The sequence below is a fragment of the Candoia aspera genome, chromosome 3 (genome assembly GCF_035149785.1).
Source record: "Candoia aspera isolate rCanAsp1 chromosome 3, rCanAsp1.hap2, whole genome shotgun sequence".
NCBI lineage: Eukaryota > Metazoa > Chordata > Lepidosauria > Squamata > Boidae > Candoia > Candoia aspera.
Window position 1 is genome coordinate 64,069,417 of NC_086155.1, and position 22,545 is coordinate 64,091,961.

A 22,545-nucleotide genomic window follows, 5' to 3' on the forward strand; every position below is an offset into this window, starting at 1 on the left:
GTGTATCTCCATCAGTCTTTCTTTCTGCAGGTCAAAGAGCAACTCCAAAAAATGCCAGTGCCAGGACAAAACAGAGAAAGGCAGAAAAGAAAGGTGCAAGAAACACACAGAGACTATGGGAATCTGGGCAAGCAAACAAAATCTAGACATGAATTAAATGGCTCTGAGGCCCAAATATGTATATGTAGGTTGCTGCTTCGGTGAGGTAGATTTATTTAATCCTGTTATTGTATAAATAATAATGTAAATAATGTAAATTGGATGGAAACTGGGGAACAGAGCCTTGGAGGGTTGAGCCTTTTCCCCCCCTTTTGGTGCAGAAAATAAACAAGTTGATTGAGGCCTTTGGGCTGTGCTGCAAGGACTAAGAAATCTCTACATCAGCGTTTCTCAACCTCAGCAACTTGAAGATGTGTGGACTTCAACTTTCAGAATTCCCCATGCTGGCTGGGGGATTCTGGGAATTCTGGGAATTGAAGTCCACACATCTTCAAGCTGCCAAGGTTGAGAAACCCTGCTCTACACGCTTACTCCTTAGTAGACCCACTGAGTTCAGTGGCTCTTATTCCCAGGTAAGTTTATTTAGGAGTTCTGGTCTGTTTTGTCATGATGCTGGCTTTGTTCTTCTCCCTTTTCCTCCACGTATAGAGGAAGACTGTACTGGAGACTTTCCACCAATGAACAACTCTTATTTTCTCAAATCCTCCATGGATGGAAGAGGCTCTCCACTCTGGACGCTCATCCTCTACATGTGCAAGGTGACAAAAGGAAGACTAATGGGTTCGTTGCCCCACCTCCCGACTCCTTGAGGCAACAGCAGCTGCTTCTTCCGTTCTGCTTCCATTTCTCCCACTTACTTTCATTGTTTGAACCTCTCACCTACAGGTGACAGTGTCTTCACCTTCCTCAACTACCATACTTTCAGCAAATAAGACCACCCCATTCACAGGTAATTATTTTGGGGAGGGGGGTCATCTTATCTTTTGGTACATACAATAGATGCATGCACACTTATTCTAAAGAACAAACTCTCCATGTGATTCATGTTAATTTTTATATGGAACTGATTATCATGAAGAACATCTTACACAGGATGACATAGAATTGAGATTAAAATTGTAATGTTTGTGTAATACTTTAGAAGTACATGAAATGATGATAAATAAGAAAATAAATACTCAGGGATGGTAGCCTTTTATCCATCACTGAAGGTGTAATCATGCTGGGATAATAACAGTATTTTCATATTGTTTTGCTAAATCAACATCATCATCATCATCATCATCATCATCATCATCATGAATATTTCTGCTCTTCAAAAACAGGTTCCCTGGAATATGGTTGCAGAACCTTTATTGAATGAAAAGATCCATTTGGTCCTGTGGAATAAGTTGGGGGGCACATATAGGTGAGCCAAAGAGCTAAGAGGTAGTACATCTGTCTCATCCACAGAAAGGGGAGGGGGGTGTAAGAACAGGAAAGATGGAACTCACCAGTGAAATTTGGGAGTGTCAATGATTTGTGCTGCTGTAAATCAGTACCAGGTGACAGGATGGTCCCTGAGGGGCTTCAGTTAGTCCAGAAGCTGTGTTTATATGCACTGGAAGATCTATAGTGTTTGAATTGAAGATCCTAGTTCATTGTGTACTTTGAAGATTCTTGTTTTGCAGTACTATGAAGGAGGTACTGCAAAACAGCACATGAAATGTCTAGGTTTGAATGTTGAACACTACAGAAGAAGAAGGTGGAGGTCAGTTCTGCCTAATCTGTTTCTAGTCCTAGTAAGATAAATTTTTAGTACAATCATCTGCTACTTGCCAATAGTTATCTGATCAAGACATTGCCTTAGATGCGAGATTCAATAGATTAGTGAAAGAGATGCAGCCATTAATTGAATGGATATTTCATCTAGTAACCAGTAAGTGCAGATGTATTTGTCTCCAGAGTAAACAACATACACTGTGTTATTAGTAAATATCGGCTAACACTAAAAAGCTAATTGAATGTGAAAGCATTTAAAATTAGATTGATACTGCAAGCAAGGAAGCAATATATGTTATATGACATCAGCTTTCCACAGTACGGTTCCCTCCAGGTGTATCAAGACTGCAGCTCCCAGAATTGCCAGACTAGCTGATGTATTGGGAATTCTGAGCATTGTAATCATAATACATCTGAAAAAGACCAAGTTGGGGGACACCATTTTTTTTTAATCCATTCAATTGTGTCTGATTCTCAGTGACTGCCTGGACCAGTCCCTGCAGTTTTCTTGGCAAGGTTTTTTGGAAGTGGTTTGCCATTGCCTTCTTCCTAGGACTGAGAGAGAGGGACTGGCTCAAGGTCTCCCAGCTGGCTTTGTGCCTAAGGCAGAACTAGAACTCACAGCCTCCTGGTTTCTAGCCTGGTGCCTTAACTACTACACCAAACGGGCTCTCAACTCATACTACACTGTATTATGTAATCTCATCCATACTCAATCATCTCATCATCTCTATCTCATACTACACTGAATTATGCTACACTAAAAATCTTTGGTAGGAAGTGTTCTTTATTCTGCTTCTGGGTGAAAAAAGAGGGTACAGTGTGCTGTAACTGGTGGCCAAATTATGCCACCATTATTTTACCAAGACAATTTCACTACTCTGTTCTACAAATGGCTGATCAGGTACAGAATGTTGGTAAAAGTTCACCATGCAATTCCTAAGCATCTCATCCCAGGCTAAATGGCTCTATGTCTTCATCTGGGGAGCTGATCTCTTAGTTCCATTTAAAACAATAATCAGGATTTTAATGCCAAGAACAAGTACGATTTTCCAATTATGCAGTGGAATATTCTACAATGGAATAAGGGAAAACTTGTGATATAAATTCATGTAACAAGACAACACTGTGGTTACAAATCATATGTTAGTGTCAGAACATATTATGCTGGGGTCATCCAAAGGTGTGTTTGTTTTTTTCCTAAGGGATAAGAGTGGTATATGTACACTGTAAAAGTAGATATATTGACTGGCAGAGAGTAAGTCTGTGATAAATGCTGTAGTCATAAACATCACAAATGTGGTTCAAGTTCATAATCTCATTTCCTGTATGCCAGGAAAAGATCAGCTTGATAAGAACCTTAACAGTTTAGAAATTCACCAGCCCTAATGTGGTTATGTTCTTGCCATAATGTATGAACCAAGTTCAGCAGATAAAAAGAAGCAAAACTGATTTTACCCTTTGTATTCTTTGTGGGATCAACTATTCCCTTGGGTAAGGGCTTTTTTAAGTTCCTTTGGTGTCCCACTTCAGTCTTTAGACCTACAACTTAGCGTAGGTTAAATGGAGACAGGTCTCTGCGTTTTGTAGTTAAACCCCACTGCATCTTTTGCTTATTCTACCATCAATGTTTCATAGCAATTCATATGGAGGCTCTCTACCATCTCTTGGGCAAGTACCACACATGCCAGCAGAGCAGCCTTCTTGGTGTTAACTGAATTCTCAGATCAGGGAATAGTTGATCCCACAAAGAATACAAAGGGTAAAATCAGTGTCTTATTACAGCTTATTTAACTCAGAGCTTCTAAGGCTAGCTATTTGATCAAGTCAAGGGAGACAGATTACCTTCACATTCACTGTAATCATTTGCTGAAGCTAGAAATTTTACAGAAAGATGAATGAAGAAATTTTCACAGGGCTAAACTAGCAATATTAGTCCTTAGGAAAAAGCAGAGTATTTCCCCAGCCTTGTTCCTTCCATATGATTTGGGACTGCATCTCCCAATCATGATTGTTTTGGCAGACACCAGGCTTGCAAAGATGGCCCTAAAGTTTTGCAGGGGCTTGGAATAATTTCTAGCAAGGTACTATTTATTTATTTATTTTTCTATCCCACCTTTATTATTTTTATAAATAACTCAAGGTGGCGAACATACCTAATACGCCTTCCTCCTCCTATTTTCCCCACAACAACAACCCTGTGAAGGGAGTTGGGCTGAGACAGAGTGACTGGCCCAAGGTCACCCAGACGGCTTTCATGTCTGAGGCAGGACTAGAACTCACAGACTTCTGGTCTCTAGCCCGTTGCCTTAACCACTAGACCAAACTGGCTCTATCCTTTCCTATTTACCTCTCAGCAATAATATCACAACATCTGCAGGTACTACAAATGCAAATTACCAGATAATAATAAATACATTTTATGAGAACATCAATAAAAAGATATATGGAGCGGTTTTGAGAGAGAATGGAGAAGGTAGGACTGTACTGTATAACATCCTGTCACGTGATCATCCAGGCATAAAGATCGTACTTGTGACTGATAGCCTGGCCTGAGAAAGAGCGAAGAGAAGAATCAGATACGCTGTTAAAATTGCAAAGTCTCTCACAGGAAAGGGAAGTTGAAATGGGCTAAGGAGCTGGCAGGAAGCAGTTGGACTCAGAGGGAAGGAGAAATAGAAAATGGCTGGCAAGCAGAGATGGACTTAGGCAGCCTCACACTGCTGAAGAGATGCAGGTTCCAAGATGGTTCAAAACACCGAACGGGAAGATGAAGTAGTGTGGGATCATGACTACCTGGCAGAGATTTCCAAAAGGAGAAGGGATTTGAAGAGACAAGATGATCATGATTATGCTAGCAGTCAGAGATTGCCAGACAAGTTCTAACTAAAGCTCTTGATTAACTCTATGGGGAATTCAGTAATAGCTACACACAGAGCAACAGCTCAAGATAGACACACACTGTAATACTAATTAGGTCATCGAACAATTCTGTACATAATTTTCTCCTTTGAGCACAGAACAGGTGAGGGGGGAGAGGGGAACTGAAGCTCTGTTTGAATGTTTAACTGAATGCTGCTTGCATGGTTATCTAAAAGAATCAGTCTCTCAGAGCAAATACTTTTCTATCCTTCATTATGCTCCCACCCCACAAAGGTTTTTGTTTTTTTTAATATGATTCACTTGAAGGTCTTATGTCTTGTCTGATCCCTGTATGGGCCAGTGACTGCTTTCAAAATTCAGCAAAGAAATAGAATCAATTGCCAGCAATTTTGGACTCCTTTTTTGTTTTCATTCAAGAAAACCAACCACTTTGGGCTGCATTATAGCCATTCCACTGTTATACATGCATGATAGCTTGATCGTTAAGAATCACAATCTGAGTATTGTCTTCCTTTTCTCTGCCACCTCTTTTCTTTGTGCATGACGTTCCTCCTGACTGTAAGCTTGAAGGCTGGGACTGTTTTTCTTACTAATATTTCCAACACTCTGGCTGATGAATATAAATGCTCCAAATTCATAAAACATATGTCAAGAGCAGCATGCTGAAAACCTGTGGATATTTTTTTCATGAGGCAAATTTCCAGTTAAAAAGAGATAGATCCTTTATGGATATGGTAGTCTGTATGGAGCTTCTCACACCTTCACCCTGCTATATTGTTTTTTTCTGTTTAACTGAGTGGTATGTTGGGAAAAGCCAAAACTTTTATCAGAGGAGGAGGAGGAGAAGGAGGGGTAGAAAGGAGAAGAAGGAGGAGAAAGGTATGTCTTTAAAAACTTTCAGGGAATTCGGAAGTAGAGAAATATGGAGAGAATGGATTTTTGGTTTGCTCACTTATACATCTCAGGCACTGCCTAGTAGGTATGATGTAATGGCAAGAGAATCTCATTCTTCACTACAGACAGGAAAGTACCTCTATTGATTGCATTTGCTAAATCAGATTGCTATTAAATGGTCAAGCAATTTGAACATGGCATAGTTACAGTGATTCCCTACAGCAGAATGTTTCCTGTAGGAAAGTTTGATGATGGCTATAAAAATCTCCACCTTACCATCTGGAAAGTTCCTACGCTAGCTGATTATCCTCCAAAGAATTCCTCACAACCGAATTCATTACCAAAGCTCTGTTTCATGATCCAATCCCACCTAACAAAAATGTTGAGTGTATGCTCTTGCTGTAATTGCCACAATTCAAACCTATTAAGCCCCAATAAAAAACAAAGCATGGATGCTATTTCTTATAATGTGGTGCAATTTACATGTTTTAAAAAGTAACTGGCAAGTTCCCTTCTTCGACCCTTTCTCTGATTCTTAAGTCCCAAGGTTTTTGGATTTTTAGCATAGTGAGGTGAGAGAAACTACTTTCATCACTGATGAACTCATTTTCAAAAAGACCAATGTGTAATTGATGCGGGTGACATTACTTTGAAATTGAGATACTTTCTGTGGAAGACACAGCCTCTAATGTGACCGGAGGTTTCACATTTCAACAGATGAGCTTGATAGCTGCTAGGAGTTTTCAAGGAGCCAAGTAAAGAAACAAAGGGACCTCCCCATAATAAACTTAGAGAGAAACCATAGAAAAGCAAAAGAGCCTGCTGTCAACCGCCAAAACCATGTTGGAGACAACCACAGAACAAAAATGAGATACAAAGAAGGGGAAAGAGTCCAAACAACAGAACCAAAAGATCTTTTGAAAACAGAAAAAAAAGTGGGGGGGGGGGCAGGGAATCAAGCCTACAGAACTTAGAACACTTGCAAACAGCAGAGACAAGGTCATTTTCATCCAGAAGAGCTTATCTGTGGAAAAAGTAAGATTTCTTTATGAGAAAAAGAAACTAAAAATTCCAAAGGAGAGAGAGAAGCAGAGGCATATGAATAATCTACCTTGGGTCACTGGTTCATCATATTGGTTCAGTTTTGTACTGATACATTAATCTTGTGAATAGAAATTTTATATACCTGACAGTGTACTTACTCCAACACTCAGGATAGGAATCCAGCAGATTGCAAGTGGAAGGAAGTCCCTTCCGCCACATTCAGTACAGGAATGATTTTTTATTTATTTCACCCATCAGAAGGGCCAAAATCTTGATGACTGTCAGCTTTCTTTATAAGGTTTATTTAGTCTTGAGTACTGCATAAGAATAGCCTCCCAAGTGAATTCCAGCTTGAAATATATCAATTCACACTAAAGGCATGGAAGATACTCTTTTTCTACATTATGTAATTTCCTTTACATAGGAATTCTTTTTTTAACATATGGAAATTAACAATACATAGCAATATAGGAAAGAGAAAAATAGTACCTTAAGCTGATTGCTTGAAACAAAACAAGTGCCTTAGACACTAAAGACACAGAAATGCCATACTGCATATAGGGAGTAATATTTATCTCATTTTCCACATACCCAAGTCTAAGCTAACAAAAATTGAATGTAACAAGTAAAATAAGAAAGGTTTATCATTACAAAACCTTTAAAAAAATTGTACTGTAGCACTTGGACGCTAGAAGTCACATTAATCTTAGCAGGGAATCCAATGGACTATTTTCAACTTTACATTGTAAGATGCTTTACAGTGTGAAAGTTTTACCTAGTGGAACGATGGTTGTTCTGTAGATTTTCACCCACTAGTGTTTCATTTGTATTTAGGCTCCTTTTATAATAATAAGGCCCTTATTCAAATGTTTCTTAGCATTTTCATCCCCTTGACTGTATAAACCATGGATCTGGAGTTTACAACTGCCCCAAAGTCATCTATACTATGAACTAAAAAGAGGTGTTCATAGGACCTGTACAGTTTATGAAGATGCATATCACACTAAGCTATCATTTGCTTTAGCCATGGCTTGTTAAATACATTAGTTTTTTTGCCCATCTATTTTTAGTTATTCTATCTCTGCATCTTTGGATATGTTAAAGGCTTGGGCAGAACACAAAATCAAACCAGGAACAAACCAGGAAATAAGCCATGAAGCCTGCCTACACATCATTCCAAGCCACATTTGCAAACATTAAGATAAAAATAAAATAGGTTTTCAAACACTTTCAGACTACCCACGGCTTATTCACTGATCTCTCTTAGCAAATCATGCTAAATAAGAAAGAAATATAATTAAGGCATAATATAGTGCAATGTGCTGTCTATCCAATATTAGTATGAATTTTGCTTCGTCTCTTTTCATAAAATCTTCTAGGATAAAGCATTTATGATTTGGGGAACTGAAGATCCTGATGCACCAAGCAAAAATTTATACAGAACAAATGAAGTAGAGAAGGAAGATAGGAGGGAAGGGATCTGGAGTATGGGCACTAGAATAGTAAGCATATCTACTGGATTTTTAGACTTACTGTTAGTGCAACCAGCTTCATCAATTCCACTTTCACAGTCTTTTTCTCCATCACATTTCCATGACGAAGGAATGCATTTGTTGCTAGAGTCTCCACAGCTAATTTTTTCGGCCAAACATACTTGTTTGGCTAGAAAAACAAACAAATGGAACACATTTAAAGTTAGCCACACCAAGAATATACTGTATCACATCCAGCATTACTTTGATTTTAACTGCAAAATAGAAAAAAAAAATGAAAATACAAATGACACATTTTATAGTAAAAAAACCGATGTTAAATAGAGACAATTTCTAGAATCACAATATTAACTTCTGATAAAAGGGAAAGGTGGAGGAATACTGCTTTTCCTCCATTATCCTGTCTCTATTCCCATTTTCTTTTTCAGGCATTCAATTCCATGTTTGGGATAGTTAAATAGGTAGAAACGTATATGGTTAATAACCAAACTACCAGATTAAATGAACATCTGATCAGCTTTTGTAAAGATGGTATTGCTAAAAGTACTCCCCTGATGGCATTCTAACTGCTCCTTCCTGCTATAGAAGTTTTTCCCTTACTTTGACAACTACATTTTATTTTTATACACACTTGTTTGCAACTCTCTGAAAGCAGAGTAAGAGACTGCAACTGGGAAAATAATAACATAATAAGAGTTCTGCTCCTGACATTATTTGAGAGCAAGTCTGTAAGGAATGGATTTTCTCCATTTATATAACAAAAGAAATACGTCTTACCATCAAAAAAAGCCCAAGGGTAATATGGTTTAGGCTTGTTCTTTTGGAAAACAAGAACAAGTAATGAAAATGTAAGCAATTTTAGTGAAAGTTAATTAGCAGAAAAGATAGGATGTTAGATATGAGAATAGCAGGAAAGGCTTATTCTTTTTATAAAAAAAGACATGAAATTAATCATCTTAATGAGGCAGAGAAATTTTTCTCCAGACTAGTGCCCTCCATATGGCTGGCTTAAATTCCAGGACTTGAATTCTGGGACTAGGAATACAATAATTAGGCTGCAATACAATAATTAGATGGAAATATGTATTCATTTATTTGATTTTCATCTACGTTTCTTCTTTGGCAGGCTCTCACAGCTGCTTCCAAAACTTAAAACAAAAAGAGAATACTGAATGTGAAAAATAAGAAATGAACACTAAAATTATGTAATAATTAAAAGCCTGGTGAAAGAGCAATTTATGGATGTCTAAAATACTGAGAGATTGGGGGCCAAATATAACTCTCATGATCCATAGGCTGGGAGCAACACAGGAGAAAGCCCTCTTCCCAGTGGCAAGGATAAGCCACTGATGGTGGAGAGGGGAGTGTCTTCAAAAGGGCCTTTCCTACATATCTCAGCAACTACACAAAATTGAACTATTAACTAACAAATAGAAGCTGCCAATTCCCAGTGTCCATAGGCAGGGAGTTAAACACTAGTCTCCTCTATTTTAATTTTGGCTTTTAAGTTACATTTTGATATGCAAAGTCAAGAAGAGAAACTAGAGTAAACAAATGACGAATCAGTGCAAAAGTTCTAGGAAGAAAAAGGCCATCATTTTTTATTGTTTCAGTTGGAAGCAGATGTTGATGCAATATCAGCAGCAGACTATAAAAGAAGGACTCAGCTGCAGGTGCAAATCACATCTACTTACAGTTCTTGCTTCCATAACTTTTATCTTTTTGTGCCTTAACATCTAAAATATTGTCTCTTGTGGTTTGGGTTTCCCTACCCTAGGAAAAAGAAAGGGTTAACCTGATATATGACAAGGAGTGCTGTCAAGGTTTACATTGGTGCAAAATATAGGGAAAACAGAGTCTTTCAAAAACAGACCATTAAAAAGACTTGGTTAAAATGTCAGACACATCAAGACCAATTTATCACCATGAGGCACAAATGCCAAGGATGGACAACAATGCTTTATTTATACACAGACAAGAGCGAAGACAAGCAAGACGAGTCCATTGACTTGCCACAACCAATGGCCCATTCATTCTTGGATTCTTTACACCCCAACAGGACAAATTCTTTCATTAAAATTGTTAAGCCTAACTGGCGCCCCATTGCTTGGCTTCCTCTTGTGCTACTGCTGAGCTTTTCAGGCACAGAAGCATTATATATATTCAAGGGAAGGGCAAGATAACAGACATCAAGTTTCACATGACCATTTGTTAGCTTCTCACCATACAGGTGCTCTAGGGGCATGCAAAAAATAGAAATCAGCCCCTACTTCTTGTGGGAAACCTACAGATCTTTTCAATAACAGGCTAGACAGCTTCTGGGAGCATGAAACAAGCCCCATTTTTGTGGAAATGTTATCTTGAACAAGAAGGTCTGCTTCCCACTATCACCATTTTAAGATTCCATACTTGTTTGATTTCTTATAAAATATGGAAGAGCACACTAAGAAGACCCAGGGTTTCCCAAAAACAAGACATTAGCAGCTACATATATAATCCAATCCTAATGGTCAAGATATGATTCTGATGCTCTCGGGATTGAAGTCAGACTCAGTGAATAGCACTTAATTCCTACTGAAATCATGGGATTCCAATTTTTTTTCCCCACTCTTTTCAGAGGAACTGGATTTACACAACTGTCTAGTATAATCCTTTGAGACTGGTAAGGACTTAAATTCATAAAATTGGCTCATCATTAATCCAGTTAGATTTCTAGTACTAGAGATATCACTGGTGATCAGTAACTTTTTCAGCATCTAGGCTAGGGAACATTCTGGGCAATCACAAAACATTAGTATCCCTAAATTCACTACCAAGTGCAGATTTTCCTCTCCCCAGAATGCAGGACTAAACTAAAACCTTCAAGGGATTAGGCAACTAATCTCTAAAGGATCAACAGCATACAGAATATTCCATCTTGGAAATACCTTATTTATTTCTTAACAGTTTTTATATACTGTGAATTTCAGGCAATTCCTAGCAGTATCTTCTAGAGTGAAATGGACAGAAGGAATTGTTTAACTGTATTCTCAGAAGAACTGGGAGAAAAACACTTGTCTTAAAGACATCAATTATAAAGGAAATGAAAGTACCATAATTGCCAAAAAGAAAAAGAAAACAGCATAAGGATGAGAGGAAATAAAGAGGGGCTTGTATATAAAATAGATGAATGACAAGTCATTAAGGACAAGCAAAAACAAATAGTCCAGACTTGTAGGGACAGTATTAAGAAAGCTAAAGCACAGCTAAAGTCTGGTAAGGAAACCTGACAGTTGCAATAAAAAGAGCTTTCTCAATTTGCTTGAAGCAAGAAAACAGGAAAGTGTCATGATAGTTAGGAAATATGTAGCCAACTTAAAAATATCCATTGAAGGAGGATCATGGTTCCACTAATAGAAATTCCAACAGCAGACGAAAGAGATAATAGTAACAATGATTCAAATGTACAAGTGTAGGAAAAGATACCTGGCTTCACAGCAGTACATTTAAAACAGATTTTTAAAAAGCCTAATGTGATGTTACATTGCATTAATAATACCATTATTTCTATATGACAAGTAGCATAGTTTACTTCATCACCTACTGTAATTATGCATTAGTCTAATTTCATTTGGACTCTGTCCAGTTCTGAATGATAAGACAGGAATAATTTCAGAGAAGAATAATGAACATGGTCAGGAGTAAACTAATCTATAAAACATATAGAAAGAATAATGTGTAGCCTAGAGAGGGAAGACTTAGAAGAGAGGCCTCCTCAAATACCCAAGAATTATCTTAGAGACAAAAAGGCAGAATTTGACCTGAAAGGCTTAGTAACAGTAGATTTTGGTTGAGTATTGAGATAACTTTCTTAGCGGTAAGAGCAGCCAGGTGGAAGTTGTCAGCCATCTGTTGGGGTGTTCTAGCTTTGGATTTCTTGCAGTGAAGAGGCATTAATTTATTGAGCTTATAAATCCTCCAATTTTATGATTCTGTATTGCATGCTGGGTTAGTGGAAACAATCCTTCCCAATATTTATTTTACAATATTTTTAGCTTGCCCCAATCCAAATCTGGATGGGGTACATCAAACTCAGAACAAAATCAGGACACTAAAATCCTATATAGCTAATAAAACTAATACAAATCAACACTAGAAATCAAATTCATGTGAGCAATGAAAAACTGACAAGTGTCTTAGGGGTTCATTTCATAAAGACCTTAGCTTTGAAAGAGAGATCATCTCAAATACAGCCCCCTGCCCCCCATTCAGAAGTTTTGCTTTCACCTCCTTGATTACTGACATAAAGCTGATCCTGAGGTCACATAGAAAAGAACCAGGAATTTGGATCAACTCATCAGAATGGAAGAGAAAGCTGATGAAATGGACTTATAAGGCATTCCTTGGGTTTTCAGGGCAGCCTGTTCCTAAACTATCCCAGTGGTTCACCAGGTTTTATGCCCGTGTTCTAGGAAATACTTGGCATGTGAAATGTTTCATTCACAGCTGAATGTACATAGACCACACATAAGCCTATTTTGCTATGAATGAACACTTGGAAAATTGTAATTAGAAATAGAGTAGGTGATTTCAATTATGCTGTGATACACAGATGCTCCTCTTGTGTAGAAAAGATCTAATTCATGAAGCTGTTCTCTAAGTACTTCAATAAATGCTTCATGCAGAAATCTGAAGAAGGCTGCACTGATAGCACTTGTGTATTTTTTCTTTTCCAGCTAATGACTTTCTATGAATATGAAACCGTAGTTTATCTCCACTTCCTTGGCCTGATCAGCTGAAGCCTGTTTACTGTACTGATATACTTGGCAACCATTGGTTGCACATCTAATTATCCTCTTGGGAGATAAGAGTAAATAACTAGGCATTTGGAGGCTTAAGCTTAATCCTGAATCCTGAAATTCTATATTTTAGAATAGAAGTACAGAACGTGGAATTAGATGTTCCTTTCTATTAAGTCCACCATTCTTAATGAACATATTGTTGAGACAATTACGAAAATGAAATGGATCTCAAGGAGTGGTAATACCCATTATGTAAGTGATAATTTAACTTTAGGGAAATAGCCTCAAGAGACAAAGATAAGATCTGTCAGAAGGTAAACTTAAAAAAAACAACACATGGCCAAGCTCTTGAATACTTATGACATAGTTGGGACAAAGTCACTCCCCATCAATAAGCCTGCTGGGCAAGTCACACTCTTATGCGGATTAAAACTTCCGCAGTGCCACCTGTTCCTTGATGAACCACATATTCAAGGAAACATACTTCTATCTTCACTCTCTTATTAGTCAGGAAAAAGTGGCGGCTAAGGCCAGATCTTCCTTTTCCAGATCTCAAGTTATCTGCTTTCAATCCATTATCAGGTGTGGATACCAAGAGGAACTTTCCCCCTTTTCTTTTCTATATTTATCAGATGCCTAAAAAGTTAAAGGTGCCTGACAGAATGCTAAAATAAAGCAAACAGCAAACAAATAATAGTTAAATACCATGGCTCGGTTCATATATCTCAAAATTCATTAATGTGCAACTACCAATGATTTGGGAATGGACATTTCAGCATGTTATGGGCACACATACACTGGCTGGGTTCAAGTGCTGTGCTGATATGATTGTTTTTAGCTTAGCATAAAGGACAAATGAGACCAGACATTCTATCACGGTTTGCTTTAGTGCAGTAAACAACAGTTTGAACCCATGACTTGTTATTGGATAATTTCAATTGTGTTTTACCATGTTATGTGAAGAGGAAGGGAAGGTTTAATTACCTCATTTCTAGTTGTTTTCCTAAGCCTCACTTAGCTTCTATCTTAGCTTCACTAAACTTCTAGTCTAAGTGATCCACAGAGATGTAAGGCATCTCTGGACAAAAAAAAGCCCAGTCACAAATGGGCTGAACAAGACACAATTGTTTCACCTATCTTCAAGCCTATCTTGACTATGGCTTATTTCTGCATGTTCAACACACCATGACTTAGTATGATGTGTGAATGCTACCGTAATTCAAGTCAAACTGGAAATCACGTTAAGAATAGCTTGTTCTTGACCTTTGTCTAAATTTTGTAAGAGAAGAAATTCTACACTGTAAATGTCTTCCTTCTTTTATAAACTTGCAGAATGCAGGGTTGCATAGAGATGAGTATCATTTCTGCATTTGAAGAAGACCATATGGTGGAGTTAGTTCTTCAAATATGTTTTATAAAGGTAACACAGAATGGCACATCTGTGACTTTTACTCAGGTATTTTGCAGGGAGGGAAGAAAATAACAGACAATACAAAAGGAAGGACTTGGGAGCTTATACTAATTTTAAATGTCCTGGTGTGTGTTTACAGATAAATGTATATTTCCAAATATGTAGAATGATACCCATAGGATATAATCTCAGCGTGCTAAAAAAAAAACACTTTTCTCCTATTGTGCAAAGCAATACTAGGTTTTGAGAATATAATAGTCATCACCAGCCTGGCATCCTCCAGAACTAAGAAAAAACTGACTTAGTACTGCCACTGCAGCTTTTGACTTATCCACCTAGTGCCTAGGGCGGAAGCCCAACATTGCTATATTGTATATACACCAAAATACAAATATCTCAATTACTGATACTAGAAGTGCTATTATATAGGACCAAATCATGGATACTCCTACAGCCAAAGATCCAAAAACTTAAAATCTTCCAAATACACTGTCTTTGCAGGATCCACAATGATAGACTGCATAAGAAATGAAATAATCCATGCTGCAACCATCCAACAATAGCCAAAGAAATTTTAAAGAAACTATGTCTGGACACATTTGGAGGATAAATCCAGTTTGCCAGTCATACAAGTTTCTCTGGAAAATGTGACCCCACAGATAGAAAGTTCAATGCAGAGCATCAAGGAAAACCTGGATAAGACAACTTGAAACTGATCTAGCCCACCGTAGACCGGATCTGAATTGAGCTAAAACCACAGCAATGGACAAAGCACTTTGACAATACATTATATTAAATACCTGTGGCTCTGTAGCACTCAACAATAGCTTGGTCCAGAAACAATACTCAGCCAGTCATGCACTGGGGAGATAAAATTCAATTGGCAATTGTTGCTGGGGTCAACATATCAAGAGAATATCAGGCTGGAAAAAGCTAATGTAAAAAAAAGGCAGAAGTACCACAGTGCGTTCTGCATGAGGAAAAATCTGAAGGAGGAAAGTAATTAAATACTTAAAATGTACACTAATGAACATATGAAGATGTAAAGGATCTGTAGAGGGTACAGAGAATGGTCTTGAAGGACAGTAGGAAGATCCGTTACTAAGGCAACAATCAGACAAGCATGGCTTATGCCAATTCCAAGAAACAAACTTGAGGAAATGCTTCAGACAAGCCTCCCACTGTCTTAATTCACACAAAGATAAAGTGAGGGAGGGGGGAAGCACATTCAGACTTGCAAGATTCTCATACTATAGCGGTAGTTTATAAGTAGTTACTATAGCTATAGTTATTATAAGTAATTACTATAGATTACTATAAATTACTATAAGTAGTTTCTATAAGTAATCACTATAGCTGTAGTTCTGTTACAATAGCTGTAGCTGTGTAAAAGTAGTTTTAGGCTCACATAGCATTACTTTCTTAGTCTGGTCTACCCTATAGGGCTGACAGGACTGTTGTGAGAGAGCCATTCTGGAAAGCACTTCAGGCAGGATCACTTCAGTTGCCCTGGCCAGGACACAACCTTCTGCACTTCAAATATGACAGCAACTCTGTAAGGCACTTGCTTTTTCAGAATTCTCATTAAGGGCCGTATATGTTTGTTTCTGAAACCCAACACCATGTGGTTCGGAAGTTTTCCTTTAACTGCTCTGAAGAAAGGGGAAAGGGGAGCACCCATAAGCTGCAAAGTTATAGCTAATTCAGTGAGTAAGCAATGGAAACATTGTTATAGCCAACATTCCCCTTATACAACAGGATAAGGAGGAAGGGTGAAGCAAGAGTATCTACATGGGCATCTGCAGGAGTCTGCAGTTTTTATCAGAAGAAAACAAGCTGTGTCAAGCTACTTTATGCCCCTTTCTTATGTGCATGTAATAACACACGTACAAAAGGGCTGGGGCTTGTGGTACAATGTTACAACATAGCCTCTATCATTCTATCCCCCCACCCTGCAGATGCAATGGTGCACCTCCAAGCTTTGCAGGCTTCCCAGCTGAAAAGTGGTTTTAGACATTTCCTTTTATACTGCAGTGGAGCCAGAAGTAAATCAACTCAGCTTTCTAAGAAAGTAGGGGGTCACAGAGATGTGAAGCTGAGGTGGGAGTGGTACAAAATCCTTGTGTGGAAGTGTCAGGGGGACAGGCTGAATATGCACAAAGAGTTTCTCCCTTATCCTGAAACACTTCAAATAAATCCTGAAACAATTAGTGTCACATGTAAAGATGTTTAGATCATAGAGTTTAATTTATTCTAGAGATCTGATTTTCTATACTTTCTGAAAAATCATCCCAAACCAACAGGTAGTACAATTCAATTTTATCTTAAAAAAACCTGATGCACTAGCACAGAAGTCTTCTATGTAAGCTGAAAACACCTCTCATGATTTCACATGACAACTGAAAAATTAATGATTTAAAGAAAGTACCATTAAGTTAAAAAGATCAAGAATATTTTAAATGACTTCTTTCACAGTCACCATAAAGTCAAATTTGCAAACTAGCTGCAAAGCTGTCCTAGGTACTGGCACACAACCCACGTTTACTTCTCTCAAAGAACATGGTAGGTATGCTTGGCTACATCTTGCCTAAGTACCTGTACACCTCACTGCTGTGTACCCTGCCCCCTCCCTACTACTAGCAGAAAAAAGCAACTGAATCCAAATGTCCACTTAATGGCAACAATAAGGAAGGCAAAGGAGGAACTAGGCCATGTTTCATCTTTCTGAAGATTTCACATCTACCAGGCGCATCAGAAAATTGTTCTTTTAAAACTTAAAAGAAGTTTTATTAATGAGTTAAAAGTTAAGTTAATGAGTTAAATTAATTAAATTTAATTTAATTAATTAAATTTAATTAACTAAACGTTAAATTAATGAGAAACATTATCCTACCGTTTGGGCACGTTCATGAAAAAAGGTAAGAATACCTTTTGCTGTAACACTGATCCATTTAAGTTCAGCTACACCAATGGGTATATTACAGCACGCTGTCCATCATCACGTATCATTTCAGTTTTTCAGGATACTACCTCCACAACTTCAAAAAGTGTAGGCATGGATTCTTCTGCAAAGAGTTGTGGTTGAAAGACTCATTGTTGCTAATCATATTCTGTGCTTTAGACCTCAAGCCAAAAAGGTGCTTCAGAGCAGGTACAGGCATGGTACAGCTATTGTATATAAGATGGGTAGCTATATGCCATAAATAAAATAAATAAAATAAAATAAGTTAAACCAGCTACATAATTACTATCTGAATGGAGCATCACTTTAGAAAAGGCCACTTCTTCATCTACTAACTTCTAAAAACAAGGACACTCATAGCAAGGCCTGAAGAATTAATCTTGAAGACAGCCCAGATTCATATTCATCTGAGACATCCAGAGGATTTGTTTTAAACTGAGAAATGTGATTAAGTTAAATTATGTGACCACCTCACATCTATAGAGCTAACTACAATTTTCAGAAACACTGCATATTCTTAAAAAGAAAATAGCAGTAGGTATTTCCTTCACATTTTAATACTGTACTTTCAAACTTTTGTTCAGACCCATAAACTTCATACTCTTAAGCTAAAAGGGATCATCCAAAGAATTCTTTTTAAAAAGCCCCACAATCTGAGATAGACTTTGAACTCAAAGTTGATTCTAATTTTTCTGGAGAAGTTAGAGGTATTTTGAGGTAATTATCAAGTTCAAACAGCCAGTACAGTATAGTGAGGCCTGCTTTTGTGTAAGTTAAGTATACTGGAATGCGGTTTAGAGGAATGCAGATGATCAAAGACAGAATCACATGGGGAAGGGCAGAGGAATTGCTAACTCAGCTAATTAACTTAGAGTGATGGCTTGAGAATAGAAACAAATTCCCTAGTAATAAAACATTTAAGGAACACAAAAAATGTTATAATATAGTAACTGATATGGTAATTATAGGAGTTCTGAGTGGAGTTCCCTCCAGACTAGAAGAAGGCTCACATTGCATACATGCTAATATTGGCTAACTCCCATGCTATAGATACCTTATTTATCATATTCATGTTCTCTTTTAATTGCATACAGAATTTTTCTCACTTTGTTATTATGATTTGCCTATAACATAAGCCGAGAGTTCATTATTGGCCATGATAACTAAGGAGAAAAAGGAAGCGTGGTACAAAATTAAAATAAATCTTCTGATTCTTTTAGTTTCTCCCCCTATCGGAGGTTGACAAGAACATTATACTTTTTTACAAAATATAGATTTTTCAGCCAGGATATGTATTGTCTTCCATTACATTATGGATTTGATGAGCTGGGGTAGTTAAGAAATTGTTTTAGTTTTAATGGGATTTTATTAGAATTTTATTGTATATTTATTAGAATTTTATTATATATTTATTCTGTATTGTAAACCGTCCAGATTCCCTCCGGTCAGAGGAGATGGGCGGTGACAAATTTGATAAATAAATAAATAAATAAATTACTATGTCATCTGAATCTGCCCCAGTATTGAAGTAAAAAGGTAAAGGTTTCCCTTGATGTAAAGTCCAGTCGAATCCGACTCTAGGGGGCGGTGCTCATCTCTGTTTCTAAGCCTTGGAGCCGGCGTTGTCATAGACACTTCCGGGTCATGTGGCCAGCATGACGACTCGGAACGCCGTTACCTTCCCGCCGAAGCGGTACCTATTGATCTACTCACATTTGCATGTTTTCGAACTGCTAGGTGAGCAGGAGCTGGGATGAGCAACGGGAGCTCACCCCGCCGCGCGGTTTTGAACCGCCGACCTTCCGATCGACAGCTCAGCGGTTTAACCCGCAGCGCCACTGCATCCCAATAGTATTGAAGTAGTTGGTATTTTTCATTGCCTGCCTTGAAAATATTCCAATTTCCTTTTCTTGATAGTATTCACAATCTCTCTCTCCTTGCCTATCTCATCTTGGACATGCTTGGCCAGGATATTTTAATGAATCTTCTGTAAATCCTGTTTCAAATGCTTCTATTCTCCATTAATAGTTTACAGTTGAGAAAATACTTGAAACTAATCTCCTTGGTCCAAGTCCAAATCCATATAATATACTATACTGGAGCAATATTTGAATTCTCACAAGCATTAACATCTAGGAAACAGCAAACCCAAACACAAGATTAATAAAAATACATAGCCTTCATTCATGTGAATAAACAGAAGTTGTGCTACCCTGTCCTATTCACATACTGCACCTTGCTGCAAACCGTTCATATATGTTAAACACAGCCTTGCTGGATTGGATCCAAAGGTTCTTTCCATTGATGGAAGAATTCTTTCCATTAGGGAAGTTTGTCAGAGCAAGATAATCTTAGGGTCACCCTGACTGAATTTCCTTGGATTTTGCTCCTTGGAGAAGTATGATAATTGTTGTTTTGTTGTTTATTCATTCATTCATTCGCTTCCGACTCTTTGTGACTTCATGGACCAGCCCACGCCAGAGCTTCCTGTCAGTCGTCAATACCCCCAGCTCCCCCAAGGTCGAGTCCATCACCTCTAGAATGTCATCCATCCATCTTGCCCTTGGTCAGCCCCTCTTCCTTTTGCCTTCCACTCTCCCTAGCATCAGCATCTTCTCCAGGGTGTCCTGTCTTCTCATTATGCGGCCAAAGTATTTCAGTTTTGCCTTTAATATCATTCCCTCAAGTGAGCAGTCTGGCTTTATTTCCTGGAGGATGGACTGGTTTGATCTTCTTGCAGTCCAAGGCACTCTCAGAATTTTCCTCCAACACCACAGTTATCTTCCTTCGCTCAGCCTTCCTTATGGTCCAGCTCTTGCAGCCATAGGTTACTACGGGGAACACCATTGCTTTAACTATGAGGACCTTTGTTGTCAGTGTGATGTTTCTGCTCTTAACTATTTTATCGAGATTTGTCATTGCTCTTCTCCCAAGGATTAAACGTCTTCTGATTTCCTGACTGCAGTCAGCATCGGCAGTAATCTTTGCACCTAGAAATACAAAGTCTTTCACTGCCTCTATGTTTTCTCCCTCTACTTGCCAGTTATCAATCAAGCTGGTTGCCATAATCTTGGTTTTTTTTTGAGGTTTAGCTGCAAGCCAGCTTTTGCACTTTCTTCTTTCACCTTCATCATAAGGCTCCTCAGTTCCTCTTCACTTTCAGCCATCAAAGTGGTATCATCAAGTATGATAATAGGGTAGATTTAAGCTAAATAGCTGACCTTACTGCCCAACATTTTATACAGAACTGTAATAGATAAAATGTACACCAGTTATCATACTTCAGCATGCATTAACATTTACAAAGCAGAAACATCTTTGTTTGGAAAGCAGAAAAGCATTCCGAAGGAAACCTATTTTCTTACATAACACATAGTATAAAACAATCCTCCCATGAACAGAAAGTATTTGCAAACATCTTTGAACTCAATTAAATGCCATTGTTTTGATATGTACCAAGAAATTCTGTTCTCGATGACAGAGATAATTACAGAGGTTAGACCTGGACAAGTGATTCTGGAACATAAATATCTCCAGTTTATTTAAACTAGCCAAGAGCAGATATACAAACTGAATTATAAACGGAGTACCCAGTACACAACTGTCAATCCAGTTATTATGAAATATTATACATTCAGGGCTATCTAAATATGTAAGAATAGCTAGTACCTGTTAAATTCATCATAAATATTCATGGAATTAATTACCCAACTTTCCATTACTGCAATCGTTTTGACATTCATCAAGGACAAAGCTGCTTCAGAGTGTCTCTATAATTAATATATACTTAGCCACTATAATATATAAGAATTAATTATGCCCTTTAAAGAATCCAAGGAGCACTTCTTATTAAGATCTCCTTTTGATCAAAAGTGGAAAAGCTTTATTCCAATGGTAGAACTTGTCTTAGCTTTGAATTTCTACTATTTCTATAATAATGGTCTGGTTGTGGAAAGAAATGTTACTTACAGCCTTTGAAGACCTTTTCTGGTATACAGTACAGAATAGCATTTATCCTAAAACTAAACACAACTATTGTAAGAATTTTTGTTTCAAAGAACTTCATTATTTTTCAAAGTATAGTTAAAATACAAAATATAGAGTATAGAAAAGTTAGAAAACAGAACTAAAGAAAAAAGAAAAAAATCTATAAAAGTGCAGAACAGAGAGAAAATAGAAACAGAAAATTACTTCCAACCTTCTCCAGTACAGATAGATAGATAGATAGATATAAAGATAGACACATCTAGAAATATAATCTCTTACTATTAGTTAAACATTAATAACATTATTTCTACCAAATCAAGCCATTTAATCATTAAAACCTAAAATCAAAACTTCATTTTTTTCAGACACAAGCAAGTAATCTAAAAGTGGTTGCCAAGTAGAGAGAAATCCAAAAATATTTTCTCTTATCAGCACTGTTCACTTGGCCATTAGGAACTATTGTAAGAATTAAGTTAATGTCTTAACTGTATCTCCCAGCATTGATTTGGGCCTAGAAAAACTCAATGATTGAGATCAGATTTTTAAAAACTAATAAATGTTCTCTGCTCTTTTTATCTTCCCAAGTTCATGGGAGAGAGTAACTCTTGGCTTTGTCTTCTTGAAGTTCACCACTGAGAAATCCAGCTCTCTTTTTACCCAACTTCAGTAAATATAAGGAAAATTGATTTTTCTTCATGCATACATACATCTGTTGAAAGTGTGCACAGAATAATGATTCTCCTATAAAAGTACTGGTTGGTACATCCTGGTGGGAATTGTTTCAAATGGGCTAGATCAGTCTTCTTCAAATTGATGCCCTCCAGATATTCTGAGTTACAAAACTCAGAAATCCTAGCCAACATGGCTGGGCATTACAGGAGTTGTAGTTCTATATACAAGATTGATGTCAGCCCTTCGAGGTAGTCCAGACAAGAAACACTACCAAGAGTATCAGCACTACATTTATTGTAAGGTTATATTAAACAGAATCTTGCAAGAGTGAAATAATTTTTCCCCTCCTCTCTTTTTAGTCTCTGGAAAACTAAGGAAGGTCCCTTCTGAAATGCTTCCTATGTTTTTCCCCTGCCTGTGGACTGAGCTGCCTCTTATCATACCTTTGCCTAGGCTGTGGGTCTTCCTCCTGTCTCCCAAGGTCATTCCCATACACCATCACAATAACTGAACATTTGCTGGATGGACTATGATTTATTGAGGTACATGTTGAAAAACTATTGCTGATTACTCTTCCAATAATATTTTATGTATAAAAAGCAGAATATAGGGAAAGACATCTTTGGAACATCTTGCCCCCAGAGGTGAGATTAGCCC

General features: G+C 37.6%; 1 protein-coding gene across 1 annotated transcript in view; it reads right to left on the reverse strand.

Moving 5' to 3' along the window:
• Window positions 1–22,545, reverse strand: part of LRP8 (LDL receptor related protein 8) — a 207,985-nt gene that overhangs the window by 46,319 nt on the left and 139,121 nt on the right. Inside the window, exon 4 of the mRNA XM_063297973.1 lies at window positions 8,116–8,244. Coding sequence (XP_063154043.1) covers window positions 8,116–8,244 — 129 coding nt within the window. The remainder of the gene's footprint in view (window positions 1–8,115; window positions 8,245–22,545) is intronic.